Genomic DNA, 16,285 nt, shown 5'->3' with positions numbered 1-16,285 from the left:
CGTTACCAAACATCGGAATGAAAACTTCTTTTGAAATTTCATTCCCGTTCACTTTCCCTTCCCATGGGAGAGATGAAGGAACTACTTTCCTTTCCGCAAACCAAACGAGGCCTCTAAGTAGGGCTACCAAACCACAACTAAAAGACTCTGAACTCCAAGTAGCATCAGTATTAATCTTTAAAGTTCCAACTGAAGGGGGAATCTAATTATCAGAAGCAGAGGGAACAAGCACCAAGTGAGAATTCTTCCGATGATGCTTGTTCTGAACTGATAAAAATTCATCTGCTTGCTGTGAAGCTAATTTTGAGACCGAGACTGGATCCGGAGAGAAGTGATTGAAAATGGATCCACATTGATGCTTCCAAATATTCCATAGCAAGAAAGAAATATGTGTACAAACAAACTTCATATCAGCAACAGAACTCCGCAAGTTAATAAGTTGCTGAATCCAAGCATCCAACATAGTAATATAAGAACATTGAACATGAATGCCAAAAGGGTGAGCAAACAAAACACAAACTACCCAAGGGCAAGTAAACAAAACATGTTCAATTGTTTCAGGAAAAGCATTGCAAATAGGACATAAAGAAGACTGAGATATATGCCGAAAATGCAAGTTTCCTTTTGTAGCTACAAAATTTCTAACTGCTTTCCAAATAAAGATTTTGATTTTTGGAAGAGTTTGTAAGTTCCAAATCCATTTCCACACTGCCGAGGTAACAGAATGTGAAGAAGAAGCTTTTAATTTAGGAGTTGAAGTCACAGCTGCCTGAGCTAAATGATACCCTGACCGGACTGTATAAGAACCTGATTGTTGATGCGGCCAAATCAATTTATCTTCATTGTCAGAATCAATGAGGGGAATTGTCTGAATTACCACTTGGTCTGAAACAGACAAAATATGAGCTACAGAATTAAGTTTCAAGAGGGAGGATCCAACTAAATGAGCTGATTGACCATCAATGGAGGTTGTTGACCATAATGTGATGCAAGGGAATATGAAGCTTCTGGCAGCCATTTGTCATTCCACAGATCAGTGAGACAACCATTTCCAATTCTCCAACAACTAGTGCCTTTAAAAAGGAAATTTTGACCTTGTGAGCATTCCGGAAACTAGTCACATCATAGCAACTTGAGGCACATTGAGTACAGATTTCAACATTCCATTCCATAAATACATACATCCATAAATCACTACATATTGATAAAGAATTCAGCCTTCAAGAATATTTCTTCTTCATCGTGGCCAAACAAAAGATATAAGCAACAGCAACATCTTTCTGTAGTTTTGGGAATCTGCACTTTCTTTTTAGCTTCAATCAGGGGCTCAGGGCTCTGCAATAATTGTCTTTCTGTTGTCAATCCATTTGAATACCATGATACATTCCAATTCGGTGTTCAAAGTAATGCTAATCATAGATAAGCAAGATCAGGGGCAACAGGAACAAAACACAAAGGCCACAATTTAATTACAACTACAATCAACCATGCATTCTATACCAGAGAAACGTATAACGCAAAACACAAAGGCCACACCTAAGATTTAAATGTTACATTTGTACCAGATGATATGACACCTTTAAGATTTAAAATGGTCAAGTATTAGTAGCTCGGAGAAAATGACGATTATTGCGATTAGTTTAGACTCATTGACGGTATCTATAGCTGCCCGTTATCTAATTGGCATACGAGTAGTTCGTTATCTTCTCCATTTCAATTTTCAACTAGCTGTGAATTTACATTATGACAGCTAGTATTAAACAATACCTCCATCCCTACCTCATAACTCATATAGTCCTAGTCTCCTAAAATCAGTTTATACTATAAAACAGTCATCTAGATGGTAAAGTTAAATATTTCTTTTGAATAATCTGTAATACGCTAGTGGGAATTAGCTTCTATAACAGATTAGTGTTTCCTACACAGTACACATGGAAGAAGGATTAAAATCGGCGGTACTTCCGACTACACCGGATTAGCTTTTGTCATAAAGAATCTGCATCGAGTTGATGCAAGCATAGACTATTACACAAAATTAATATGACAACATTCTGGTCTCATAGAAATGTTACCAGTGTCATGTACTCATGTAGGCTACAGACGCTTATAACCGTTGTACATGTTAAAAAATGGAATTCAAGAACCGTTTAATCTTAGGCCACTTAGTGACTTGGTGAGGCCATTGTGGTTTCCATACTTGTGAAACTCAGCCTCTATGGTTTTCGCAATCTCTGCGTCATCTGGGTTTGGATCCGGGAAATTGACATGGAAGGAACCCTGTTTGATTGGTGCCACACACTCCATGCGCATTGCTTGCTGCTTAACAAGATTGTAGAGCTCTTGATGGTAAGCATGGTCCAAGGAGAAACAGTTACTAGTATGTCCATTCTCCGAATTCCGAGATGATCCAGAACCCTGTTTTCTACAAAAATGTGGGAGGGACGAATAATCCATGATCTGCACACACATTTCCAGGTCAGATTGTCATCATCGAAGAATCGAAGATGATGCAGATAAACAGATGCAGCTGGAGAAGAACAAAATTGCATTGGAGTGCTCAAGGTAACCTATAGGTGTACTCCATTACGAAAGTATTAAACAGCACCAAAATTGCAAGCCACAAGTGGAATAGGGAGCCAATGGTGATGTTTGAACTAAACGAACATGCTTACTTTGAGTAACTCATCTTTCCCACAACCTTGGAGAACCTGGATTTTCTTCCTTGTCCTTTCTTGCAAAAGAGGTTTTACCACCTGTAAAGAATGTAGACATTAATACTTCTGCCTCAAGGATGGCAGACCACCCATCATCAGGATTTCCTCGTTCCTATGTGTTTATTTCAAAGTGTGAGTTTCTCTGGCAGACAAACCTTCCAACATGCTGAGAATATGTATGGGGCATTGACAATATAGTATGTATCTGTCTTCTCTGGATAATTTAAGTCATCGATTGTGGAGGTAACAGTCAATAGCTGCATCAACAGAAAGAAAGTGTCAAATCATATGGGCCCTTGGAAAAACAACTGAAAAAAAATTGTGTCAACAGTTCTGTTGTTTTTTGAATTTTTTGGCTTGGACCGGGGGGGGGGGGGGGGGGTGGGTGGTGTGAAGAAGAGTAAAAACCTAAAAGAAATCCAAAAAACATAAATATCATATGACCACATAAACTTGCCACAGACCAAGATAGGAGCTCAAGATAGGGATACCTTAATATGATTAAGCGCCGACAGCCTTAAGCCAGTCATGTCCAAAACTTTCACACAAGTTCCAATATATTTGCCATACTTCTTTGTTGCAGAAGGCTTCAACAAAAGAAAAAAAAATATCAGGCTCCATATGAAATTACATGTCAGCAAGATGATTAGACAAACTTAAGTACTTACTAAAACTACACGATCTCGGTATTCATTCATCTGGATGTGCGACTGAACATAGTAATTTACCTACATTAATGAAATCAAACAAGTTAATACCACTGAAAGAATGGTAATACAACATAAAGGCCTACAATCATGGACCTCGCTGTGCTTTAAATATACATCTATAGACTCAGCCCAGTAGTACAATTAATATATGTGTCTATGTATATCCATGTATATATATCAAGTGTACCAATGTACTATGTTACATCATTATAAGAATATCATCCTTACAGAAGCTTTGTCATATGTGCTGAGCCCAACACCAACAGCAATGACAGGAAGACCCTGGAAGAAATAAAGAGGGCAACAATGTAAATATAGTGATTTTGTAATTAAACATTAAGCACCCCAAGCGAGCCAAAACTAATCAACTATTGCAGAAAAAAGAAGAATATTCAGATGCTGGGGCATCCCTTTTTTAGACAAGGTGGATGTGGCAAGGTATAATGGAAGAAATAGAAGGCATGACAAATTGTATCAGGAAATACCTCTTTTGAGTAACCAGACAGTCCCAAAAGCTGAGAATCTCGCACTGCTCTGTACAAATCAGTAGGTATGATTGGTTTCTGTATTTACCAAAAAAAAACATTAGTCGCCACATTATATAGAGTTACTGCTCCACACTGTGTCAAGTATCAATCCACAATATGACATTCAGAAGGAGAATGGACATAGCATAATCAACAGTATAACTAATTCCTATAAACTAGACGCGTCTAAACTAGATGTCATATCCCCTCTAACCAATGATAGATTTCTCTCTAACATGTGTGTCCAGATTTCCACACTGCCTAAAAGTTCAACCAGTTGTGGCTAGTGGCTACTGGACCTAACATCCAAACAATAACGTATGCTCTCTGAATGCAACTGAAAGTAGAGATTTTCGCCAGGTGCAACTGTCATGCTTCTACATTTCAATAACTAGCAAAACATATCAGATCTGCAAACAAAAGTTATAACAAAACCTTAAAGACTTCTTAGAGGGCATATCGAGATTCATGATTAACAAAACATATGTGCTCTTAAAAACCTTTCAGATTTAACTCACCAACTTTTATAGAAAGATATCTCTGTTTGAAACATTCTAAATACAAAAATTCAAGAGAATATCAAACTGACAAACATTTGAGTTACACATGATTGGTCACAAGATATATGTTTACCCAATAATTTCCTAATAAAAAAAAACTCACCGCCAATATATTGTCAATTTCACTGTCTATTCTCCATTGCAAACAGTCAACCAACTGGAACAATTTAAGCATTGTTAGTAAAGCAAACCATAGCATAGATGACAAACTTGTTGCATTTATCGAGGAAACTTAATAATCTAACCATTTTGTGGGCTTTGCCGACATTCCAGTCCCTCGCTTTAAGAAACCGCACAAATGTCTCATCGGGATACCCTTGGTGCACATTCTGAAATGAAGAGGCAGTATTTAGATTTTAAGGTACATTCCACTTGTACAGGTAATAAATTATAAAAACCAAATGACCAACTTTTAAGAATTTATCCTCGACAAAAACATTCCACTGCCAACTATATTGTCTTAAAGTATGACATCTCTACGATTTTTCCCTTTTGCTTGCTTTTTTCTCTCTTGGATGCTGATTAGTTGGAGATGTGTATACACACGTATATAAATTATAGAAAGCATTATTCTCCTATATTTCCAAAACCAAGGGACTTCATAATGCATAGCCAAGTGTAGCAGCACATACATTGCACCCAGTGTACTGCAGTAAGGTTGAATTCAAGTAAAGTCTACACCAACCTTATAGGTTCGTCAATTCAACCAATTAAGTTGACATTATCAACAAACAGAAAGTTAACACTTGATAAAGTCCAACATGCCGATCACAGCCAGGATTCATACTTGCCCCTCAATAAAAGCAAGAAACAAAGTTTCTCTTTCGAAAATACTAGCAAGATCAAATTGATTCGAAACATAGAAGATGAACTTCAAGCCAATCAATCTAACAGCCCAAAATATGAGGAAAAACCCAAAATGCAACACATCAGAGACCCAGATCAAATCCAGAAAACTGATTTAAGATTCACAGCAAGCAAAATTTCCAAAACAGAAGCAAAGGTAAGTGATTCAACTGAACTGAGTAAAGTAAATGATTTCATTATCTAGTGCTGCAAATCGCAAAAGTTCAAAACTTTAAACGATCCAGATCGAGCAAACTCGAAACAGAAACAGGGTCTAACCTCAAATGTGTTCTTCAGCGGCTCATCAACTGTAAAAGTCCAAAAAAGCAAAAAAGACAAAGCAAAAAAGAAAGATGGATCAAGTTCTAGATCATACAAGACTATGATCCATTGACATATCTGAAATGGGTTTTCAAAACTCTACCTTCCTCCATTAACAACTGAAACTGCTTGATCGCTTCTGGATCAGGAATTCCCATCTTCTCTTCTGTCGGTTCCCTTTGCAGATATTTAAACATAAAGAAAGACTGCAAATTATAGTTCAAGTTTGAAGTTTCACTCTTGAGTCTATCTCTCTCCCTCCCCCAACTTTTCAAGTGCTCTCTAAACTACAAAACCTTAGGAACCTGATTCACCAAATACTAGAGAGAAAAATAAAGAGAGGACCTTTAGTAGAGAGAGAGAGAGAGGTGTCCCTTTAACACAGTTTTGGGTACCCTTTTCTGAGCACCTCAAACTATGACTGAAGCTTTTTTAAGGCAATGGTTTAATATCATCATTATTATAGATATTCAAAATTATTCAGCGGTGAAAAAATAGGGAAAATTTTTGAAACAGGAAAGATATTTTATTCGACATTTACAGACCTACTGATTTGTTTTCTTCCTTTTTTTGGTTTGTTTGCATGTCATGTGATCTGTTAATGGTTTTGGTCAGATTGGTTTAACAATTAACATCATGGTGAAAACAGGGGTACCAATAGTTTCGCAGTTATTTTCATGCATCTACCATATCAAGTAAAATGTAAAATGGTAACTTTGTTAGTAAAATGTTGTAGTCATCTTTTAGCATCGTTCCGACTTATAACGATAATATTTTCTTTCCAATTAAATGCATTGTGTAAGAGAATATTCAAATTTACAAGTAAATATAAGACGAAACATTAATATATTATCAGTACTTCAAGCTCAAATACCTTAATATATTAAATTTTCTTACCTTTTATCTATTCCTTCGTTGTTGCAAATTGTGTATAACTTCCTGAAGCAAAAGATAAGGGAATAACTTTCTCTAATCTTTGAAGAATCCAAATTTCTCAAAACATACCAACCTAAGCATTCTGTTAACCCCCCCCCCCCCCCCCCCCCCAACCCAACAACAACAAAAAATCTAGCTAATCCACTATAATCTCAAAATTGATTTCCTGAAGTCATAAATGTGGTAGAAATAATTTAGCTTGTAAATATGATTTCCCTCATGACTTGACTTTATCTCATTCAAAATAGTGGTCCATTTTTTCTTTATTATGTGATAAATCAAAAATAAACATGGGCACACATGGAGATCACAATGTAGTGCCAAGATGCCAAATTTTGACCAAGCAACCATGTGATGATGTGAGTTTCATCAAGGAAACAAAACAAGAGGCAGCTAGCTAGAGAGAGAAAAAGAGAGAATATGTGGACTTTGGGTGGAGTTGTTCTTGTTCTCACTATTACCTTAAACTATTAGCATTTTAGCAAGGTGCAAAATGCAGCATATTTTTTTTTTGACTCAAGGCCCCCAAGACCATGGTTTCATGACATTCAACATTTCAAACATTAGCTAGAGGACATCATCTTGTCTTTCCCCTTCAACACGGACCGTCACCTCAGAGTATGAGTATGATTAGGGAAAAATATGGCTAGCTTATACGAGCCTTGCTCGTATTTAAGAAGATTGTGAAGGAACTTATCCTTGATTGTCAGATATATTGTTTTTTCATAGTTTCTTAAAAACTATTTTTGAAATGAATTGATCTGTTAGTATTAATTTGTAATTAGAGTAAATGCCTTAATGATACTAATTTTAAAGATTTATTACCCACAACAATGATAATCTTTTCCCAATGCCCATCTCAATTATTCATAAGGAAAATACATTTATACCCACTGTTCTATTCCCACCACTCCTTTCTTATCTTCTTTCCCGATCACTTCTCACTCATCTCTCATCTCTCCTCTCTCTTCCTCTCTCTCACCTCAACGAACTTCCATGGTGGAAGACAGCGTCGCCACCGACGCCCTCGAGCAAGGAGCATCGGCACTACACCGTCACCATCTTCCTCGACGACCGGGCCTCTCGCTTGCAACAATCTCTGGATTCATCTCGTTGGTGAACACCATCGGAAACGGCACCTCCGACCCGACCAGCTCGCCGTCGACCGTCATGTAAACCTCCCGGTAAGCTCTGTTTCCTCTTCCGATGGTCAAATTGTTCATCGTGATGTACAGATTTAGTGGATTCAGATTTGCTTGGAAGGAAAATCCGATTCACTTTTGATTCTGAACCAGAATCCTCGGTTGCCGGCGTTGGAGATCAGGACGATCAAATTGGCAGGCTCCTCAGGAACAATCCTCAATTTTCATGTGATTTGTATTTTCGTATGATTTGAATCTCCATGATCCTCAAGTTTCAACCGCAAATGTGATTTGAATTTGGAATCATTTGGTTTCTTACCAAGGATGTATGTTTGAATAGTTTCGGATTGAATAGTATGAGTTCATTGGTTTTACTAATTTACTACCCCCAGTAAATTTTGTTTTTTCGTAATTAAGTTGATTTTTCCTTTGTTTTATTGTGTATTATGGCATTTGGAGATACTGTTTACAAGTTAACTGCTCCCATTAGAAGTTTACTAGGGGTAGTAAACTTTAGTAAAAAATTTACTACCCCAGTAAATTTTATTTTTTCGCATCTAAGTTGATTTTTCTCCATTTTAATGTGTATTATGGCATTTGTAGATACCGTTTTGCAAGTTTACTATCTTCAGTAGAAGTTTACTAGGGGTAGTAAATTTAAGTAAAAGTTTACTACCCTCAGTAAACTTTATTTTTTCCCATCTAAGTTGATTTTTCTCCTTTTTAATGTGAATTATGGCATTGGAGCTACTGTTTTGTAAGTTTACTACCCCCAGTAAAAGTTTACTAGGGGTAGTAAACTTCATTTTTTCGCATCTAAGTTGATTTTTTCTCATTTTCAATGTGAATTATGACATCGGAACTACTGTTTTGCAAGTTTACTACCCCCAGTAAAAGTTTACTAGGGGTAGTAAACTTCATTTTTTCGCATCTAAGTTGATTTTTTTCCTTTTCAATGTGAATTATGGCATTGGAGCTATTGTTTTGCAAGTTTACTACCCCCAGTAAAAGTTTACTAGGGGTAGTAAACTTCATTTTTTGCCGGTATGCTTTCGGCAAAATCCGGTGGGTTTCGGTGACATTTTTTTCAAAAAAATCCAGTGAGACTCCGGCGTCTCCGGCGATTTTCCGATCACCATCAATTTTCCAACGACCGGTGACCGGAATCCGGCGGCCAGTGTCCGGTGTGCTTCCGGGAAAGTCTTCATTTCTTCTTTTTCATTTTTCCTCTTTAAATAAAGGTTAAGGGTAAAAAAGTCTTTTAAAATATCGTTTTATTATATTTTAATAAAGATTTGTGTATTTGGGCTTAAAATAAGTACCTTGTATTCAAATGGGCTAATAAAAAAGATTATCATTGAAATGGAGTTTGACCTTTTCTATTTTGTGCAAATGGTCTTTTTCCCTTGTAATTATGACATGGTTAAATTACTACTAAACAAGAGACACGGTGACCCCTAATTCAACATAGAATAGATGCTGAATTTTGTAGCTTATCCCACAATTATTTGAAAGGATCAAACTTGTATATGGCAAGAATGTCCCCATGTGTCCGGTGCCTTTTCTTATTTCCATAGTCTATTTTATTTTCTTAAGAACTCTTTCTTTTGTGTTTTTATTTTTTGGCAAATCTTGATGTGGATCTTTCACATGTATTAGATGTGACTTCAATATTCCTCACCAAACTTCTTACGCAGTAATTTTGAGACATAATTTGGGTTTTTTTGTTTTCTTTGCTTTTTTGAGAATCAAGGGAACTTGTATCAAATAAAATCAAAGATGACATAAATGGAGAATGACCCGATGTAGCCTCACTTATCTCCCCACATGCTAGGGATACAAGAACTACTCCTCTGCAATTGCACGAGCAGTTTTAATGTTATTTAGCGTCGTATGCTTGATATAATATCAAGCTCTTCCAGAAGAGTCTGAATCTTCTCTACTAAAATACCTTATGCAAATATAAGGCTTATTTGATAAGCCGTACTGCATTTGAACAATCTTTTCTCCTTCATCATCTCTAGCCCTTCTAATATTTTGTGTCTACTTCTCCTCTTTTTATTATCTATTTTTCACACATGTACTTATGTAGCAATTAGTCACATCACTTATTTTAAAAGGATAAAAAAAAGTTAATATCTCTCTGAAGGTTTTATCCCACTTAATAACCAAAACAGATCTCAAGTGTCACTTTTGTTTCAAAACAAAAATTGTATCTTTTTTTGAGGAGAAAACATCAAAATTTTATTCAAACAAAAAAAATAGAATTACAACGCTTAGGAATTATCGGTGGTGGAAGCAACTTCCCCACTCTCATCTCTCCTACTCGAACAAGTCACCGGTCTGTCATTACCAATGATATCCATGAGTCAATCAGGCCCAACCTCTAACCATGAATAACGCCCCTGCAATCAGGCTACAAACTTTGAAATAGAATCAGCTACCATATTAGCTTTTCTAGAAACATACTGAATCTCACCAACATTGATAGAAGCTAATAGCATTCTAATCTTTTCAACCAACACACCTTCTTCAGGAAAACAATCAGCCTCCCATTTACTAACCTCATAGGTTCAAGGCAATCCGTTTAAACCATCTCCAAAGGCCATCCTCCTTGAATCACCATCTCCAGGCCTTTAATCAACGTAAACAATTTAGCAGCACAAGCCTAAGCCTACCCACAACTCTCTCTCCCACCACCACCACCACCTCACCAGAATTGTTCCTTAGCACAGCCCCAACACCAACACAATTTCCATCATCAATAACAGATGCATCACAGTTTAATTTAAATGTACCTGGATTCGGTGGATGCCACCTCCCACTGTTGGAACTATTGTTGCTACCATTGTGTGTATTTTTCTTTGATTGCACCTCTAATAAACTTTTCCATAGTAACACACCTTGCTCATAAAGCACCTCCAGGGGCCTAGGATTCTCACCATGGGTAAACAAGTTTCGTTCATTCCAATTACCCCGTAATAGAATTACCAGCAGTTTCATTTCATCCAAGGTTAAAATAGAAAGAGCATGATCAAAAAACTCAGCAAATGGCACTACTAGACCCGGATCCAACTTTGGGAAAAAGCTCACCTTCTCCAACACTGCTACATTCAATGGACACAAGAATGTCGCGTGCAAGGGCGTTTCTTGAGATAGTTGGCACCTCAGACACATAGGAGAATCTACCATATATGGCTGATATAATGCTGACATACATGGCACAAACCCTTTCAAACATTTCCATAAGAAGTGACTGATTTTAGATGGCACCTTTAGCTTCCACAAGTGTTTCTAATGATCTGAAACATTTTGGGGCAGTTGATGACTCTCCTTCATTGCCAACCAATAAGCACTTCTAATCAAGAATTTTCCATTACGATTGTGGTTCCATATCATCTTATCTCTACTGCCAGTATGAGCTAGAGGTATTGATAATATAGCATTAACTTTTGGAAGAGTACCAAATTGGTCTAACCGCTCTATATTCCAGCCCCCAGAAGAAGTAATAAGCTCAGCTACAGTCAAATTCCAATCAAGTCCACTCTTCCATGTGACTTTGAATTTTGGAATCCCTAGAACCCAAGGGTCCTGAAAAACCCGAATGCAACTGCCATCACTCACCCGCTATCTCAGCCCTTTTAACAACAACTCCTTTCCCCAAATCACTGCCCTCTAGATACTTGAAGGATTTTTCCTGGTTTCAGCTTCAAGGAATGACTTATTGCAAAAATATCTCTCTTTGAGCATTCTACTCACCAAAGAAGACTCGTCACATATCAACCTCCAACCAATTTTAGCAACTAATGTTTTAATGAAATTTTGAAACTCCCTAAAACCCAATCCTCCTTGGCTCTTTGGGACACAAAGAGCATCCCACTTCCTCCAATGAATACATTTCCCACCAGGTTTCCCCCACCAAAATTTGGCTAGGTGCCTGCTAATCTCCTCACATACGCCCACAGGAAGTTGAAAGACACTCATCATGTTTGTAGGTATAATCTGAGCAACCGCCTTTATAAGCACCTCATTACCCCCCTTTGAAAGTAACTTTCCTTCCCATCCCTGAACTCTCTTCCAAACCCTATCAACCAAACCTTGAACAGTTTCTTTTTACTCTTCCCCGTCATTGTTGGCAACCCAAGGTAACGTTCATGACATGGAACTATGTTCATATCTAGAGCCACACTACAAGCTTCTTTAATAAATTCTAGAGTTCTAAGACTGAAGCACATAACTGACTTCTCAACACTCATTTTCTGTCCTGAGGCTCTTTCATATGCCCCAAAAACCTCCTTCAATTTTTGGCACTCGCGGATTGATGCATCACAAAACAGAAGACTGTCATCTGCGAAGAAAAGATGAGAAACTGATGGTGCTCCCCGTGCAATAGTCACCCCATGAATGTATTTCGACTTCTCTGCACACCTCAAAAGAGCTAGAAGAAAAACCTTCAGCCACCAAAAGAAACAAATATGGAGAGATGGGATCACCTTGTCGAAGCCCCCTAGAAGGAACAATACGACCAAAAGGCTTGTCTTGGATCAGTATAGAGTAAGAAACCGATCTCACACATTCCATTACCAATTAGCAGAACCTCTGTGGAAACCCCATAGCCGACATCATCCTTTTCAAAAACACCCATTCCACACGATCATATGCCTTTGCCATATCAAGTTTGACAGCAACCTTTTGTCTACTTTTTTTTTCCCCTTTTCTTCAAGTTGTGAATTGTTTTGAAGGCAGCAATCACATTGTCATGAATTAACCTTCCTAGGACAAAAGCACTTTGGGAGACCGAAATCGCTCCAGATAACACATGCTTAATTCTGTTTGCTAGGACTTTTGAGATTAACTTATAAACCACATTGCATAAGCTTATGGGTCGATACTCAGTTACCTCTTCTGGCTTGGCACTTTTGGAATCAAGGCAATCAAAGTATGGTTTAAATCTCGTACCGTCCCTTGACCATTCAGAAAATTCAAGCAACGCCCAACAACCTCATCACCAACAGTAAGCCAGTAATTTTGATAAAAAATCGGAGGCATTCCATCCGACCCTGGAGCTTTTGTTGGACCCATCTCCTTCAATGTCACTTCAAGCTCCCCTCTAGTGTAGGGTCTAGACAGTTTTTCTGCTTGTTCCAGCGATACTCTCCCCTCCACTTCACTTAAAATACCTTTATTCATATCAGAACCATCGGTAGTAAAAAGTTTTCTAAAATAATCCACAAAAACACAACCAACCTCCACAAACCCTAAATTGTATCCTAGGGTGTTGAAAATAGGCAATTGCGTCATACGCACCCCTAAGCTCCTCTTTGCTTTTTATTAGGAACCAAGGCAGTGACATCAAGCTTCCATGGATGAATATCCTCCATCTTTTGCTTGTTCTTGAACCCTAAAGGCCTTGCCGCCTTGTATTTCTTTGCATGTGACACTTTCAACATGTCATCTTCATGTGGAAGGACCATTTTCCATGAAATTAAGCTCTAGAGGTAGCACCTCCTGTACCAAAACACCACCACGAACACGTTACTAAAACAATCAAAGACCATAACAAATACCATGTTGATGCTCGCTGGCGGGATGGAGACGACGGATGAAAGAAGAGACAAGCGGTGCTTGGCCGGAATGACGAGTATGTCCTCGTAACTGAACGTCGTGGCCTACATCTGCGAGACGGCGGCAAGAGCACGCTAACAATGTTTGCTCTTGGCTTGGGCTATGAGGTATTTGGGCCTGGGCCTGGATTTGGCTTACATGCCGAACTTGGGTATTTACTATTATTTTAATTAAGTTTTTTACCTTCTTAGTTTTACTTTGGTTAATTGTTGAAATAAGTCACCATTTTCTTATGGGTGACAGAGGACGTGCTATGCCCTACTAGGTTTATTTTTTGGTTTTTGTCTTATTGTTTTTCAGTGATACTGGATACTGGTGGGCTATGTCCTAGTAAGTGCACGCATCGAACCATGTTTGCTCTAATGAGGTGGCGAGTTTCTTCCTTTTTCAAATGGTCGTAGTCTTTAAGTGGCAAGATGAAACTTAGGGTCACTGGTAATTTCCAGTGGCATCATAGCCGGAAAACTGATAGACATATATAGTAACTTATAGCTCTGTATGAGTAATAGTTTTCCGGTATGTTGTTAAAATTATAAAGCAAATGGAGTAGCTAATGATGCACTCTTTGTTAAATGATGCTTGTTAGAATGCATAGATTTTGTAGACATGCCTAATATTATTTTAGGGTGTTCTTACAATATGGGGTTTAGGCACAATGTCCCCCTCCCCTTTTGTATTCTGAGGTTTTGTTAGAATGCATAGATTTTGTAGATATGCATAATATTATTTTAGGGTGTTCTTACAGTATAGGATTTAGGCACAATGTCCCCCTCTCCTTTTGTATTCTGAGGTTTTGTTAATGGTTATGGCGTAAGAGCTATCAATCTAGCCCTTGTATTCAAAAAAAAAAAAAATAAAAAAAAAAAAAAAAAAAAAAAAAACCCTTAAGTTTGGACATGGAAATTGCCTCTACCATAGCCACTTCTCTAGGGGCAGCTGCATCCTTAGAGATCGAAACTTAGCCAACTGTGAAGTCGAGTCTGACGCCGGGACACCTAGAAGGGGAAAAGTGAAAGTCGACCCATTTTGAAATGGATTAGCCCCTCCATCTAAAAAGGACTACCAACACCTTGCAATCTAGGAACACCCCTATCCGGAATTAAGTCCCCAGAAACTAGGGTTTTATACTGTTCGGTTTAGGGTTTGTAGCTCCTACACCCAAACTAACCACAAACGTCACCGTATCAACCTCCTCTCTAATCACCTGACCCGGAGGTCCCTTACACCACAGAACAATATGCTCCAAAAACCACAAGTCTTGGAAAACTTGAACGTCTTCTTGTATTTGAAAGTGAGAAGCATAGTACCAAACTTGAAGGCCAAAGGAGGGTGGGCATGCTTTACCTGATCAGAAATATGATGAGTGAGATGAACCCTAGCTCTCGTTCCTCGACCGATTTCAACCTTATAAAGCTGCTCTACTTTTCCAGGCGTAACACCTACCAATTCCACAAGGTCTGCAAGCCAGCGGCAGTCCAAAAACCTCCACCCACACTGGAAAAGTGACGATCGAGACACATGAAGCATCACTTAGACCATCACACTCAGCCACAACAAACATAGAACAACCAAAGAACCATGACCCTCACTTCGAGACATGTCGACGAACCTTGGCCTCGGTGAAATAAAGAATGTACTAATCCCATGAACCCTCATATGAAGGCTGTTATGCAAACTGCGGCAAACGTCTCAATCATAGCCATGGGCTTCATGCTTTTGTTTTTACACAGTCAGTGACGTTACCACCATGTATGAATGTGGTGAGATAACATGAGCACTTGTGGCGCCAAACGCCACTTTCCCATTGTCCTTGATATCTAAGGCAGCGACAAAACGAGATGAAACCTCTTCAGACATGGTCGAGAAGTGAAATGTTGAGGCAAAAAGTTGTTATGTTGCAAAGACAAGAAAAGTTCGGAGAAAACCTAAAGAAAAAAAATCCTTACTTGGCATGTCCTTAAATGCTAATAACAAGCAGACATATCTTTCTTCTATGGAAATTTACAAGTTGAAGAGTTTCTTGATTGGCTTTCAGAAGTGGATAGATTCAATTCATCAATCATATTGTTATCAATCAAACTTAAGAGATTTTCTATAATTTTCTGGTAAATTCCAGAGTTCTATTTATGAGTTTACGCTTGTAAGCTCTCCATTGTTTCTAGGGTTTAACGCTTGTTAGCCCCCCGTATTTCCCGTTGCGTTAGGTAGCATCAAAGCCTGGTCGAGCCTGGATCGATGTCAGACAACGAAGCGGAGGTTCCTGTCACAACACTCGCCGACGCTGGTCAGGAGAATACTGCTATGAAATAGGATATTGGGAAATTTTGTCAAGACACCAACAATGTTTTTTAAACACATGGTATGTGAAATAAGTTCATTTGAAATAATGTCAACACATGAGAGCATATTATCATTTACTTGTGCTCCATGTAACCACTTTTTTTAACGACCCTTTATAGATGTATCGTAATTGTATTGTTTGCTAAACTATATAAAAAAATGACCTCATTTATCAAAGAAAAGAACACAACTAGATATATATCCCTTTGATGAATTATTATTTTTTACATCAAATAAACAACTACTATGCTATAACGAGTCTATTGTGAGTCGAACTTACGACCTCTCATTTACAAAGAGAGACTTATGCCACTGAACCAAACAGTACCAGACTTTTGATAAAAATCTGATCAACGCAAACTATTTAACAGAAAATATATCCTTGTGATGAAGTATAAAGTGTAGAGAATGAGAGATAACAAGAGAATCATCATCTTATTCATTGATAGGAGCTCTTTATATAGGGAATTACACAATACCAATATGGTAAGGATATGAATACATAGATCTAGTCTAATTACATATCCTATTGGCATAAGGCCAAGGCACACATAAAGAATATCT

The 16,285-nt window shown here is 38.0% G+C and overlaps 1 protein-coding gene across 1 annotated transcript; it reads right to left on the bottom strand.

The window, feature by feature from the left end:
* Positions 1–1,941: 1,941 nt before the first annotated feature.
* On the bottom strand, positions 1,942–6,067 carry LOC101294050 (SEC14 cytosolic factor-like). Its single transcript, XM_004295143.1, has 11 exons — positions 5,782–6,067; positions 5,637–5,665; positions 4,757–4,840; positions 4,615–4,668; positions 3,910–3,987; positions 3,653–3,706; positions 3,383–3,442; positions 3,206–3,301; positions 2,870–2,971; positions 2,673–2,753; positions 1,942–2,457 (listed from the first exon to the last, which is right to left on the bottom strand). The coding sequence occupies exons 1-11, from the start codon at positions 5,873–5,875 to the stop codon at positions 2,137–2,139; spliced, it is 1,053 nt and encodes a 350-aa protein (XP_004295191.1). The 5' UTR covers positions 5,876–6,067; the 3' UTR covers positions 1,942–2,136.
* Between the last annotated feature and the right edge of the window lie 10,218 nt (positions 6,068–16,285).

The sequence above is a fragment of the Fragaria vesca genome, linkage group LG3, assembly GCF_000184155.1.
Source record: "Fragaria vesca subsp. vesca linkage group LG3, FraVesHawaii_1.0, whole genome shotgun sequence".
NCBI lineage: Eukaryota > Viridiplantae > Streptophyta > Magnoliopsida > Rosales > Rosaceae > Fragaria > Fragaria vesca.
This window is presented reverse-complemented; position numbering and strand designations above follow the sequence as displayed.

Bases quoted from the DNA above. Each gene is read 5' to 3' on its own strand.
- LOC101294050 (XM_004295143.1), bottom strand. From the start codon at position 5,875: ATGTTTAAATATCTGCAAAGGGAACCGACAGAAGAGAAGATGGGAATT. The intron at 3,707-3,909 runs GTATTTCCTGAT...TATTTCTTCCAG, and splicing joins TGTCTGGTTACTCAAAAGAG to GGTCTTCCTGTCATTGCTGT. The intron at 3,302-3,382 runs GTAAGTACTTAA...CTTTTGTTGAAG, and splicing joins ACCGAGATCGTGTAGTTTTA to CCTTCTGCAACAAAGAAGTA.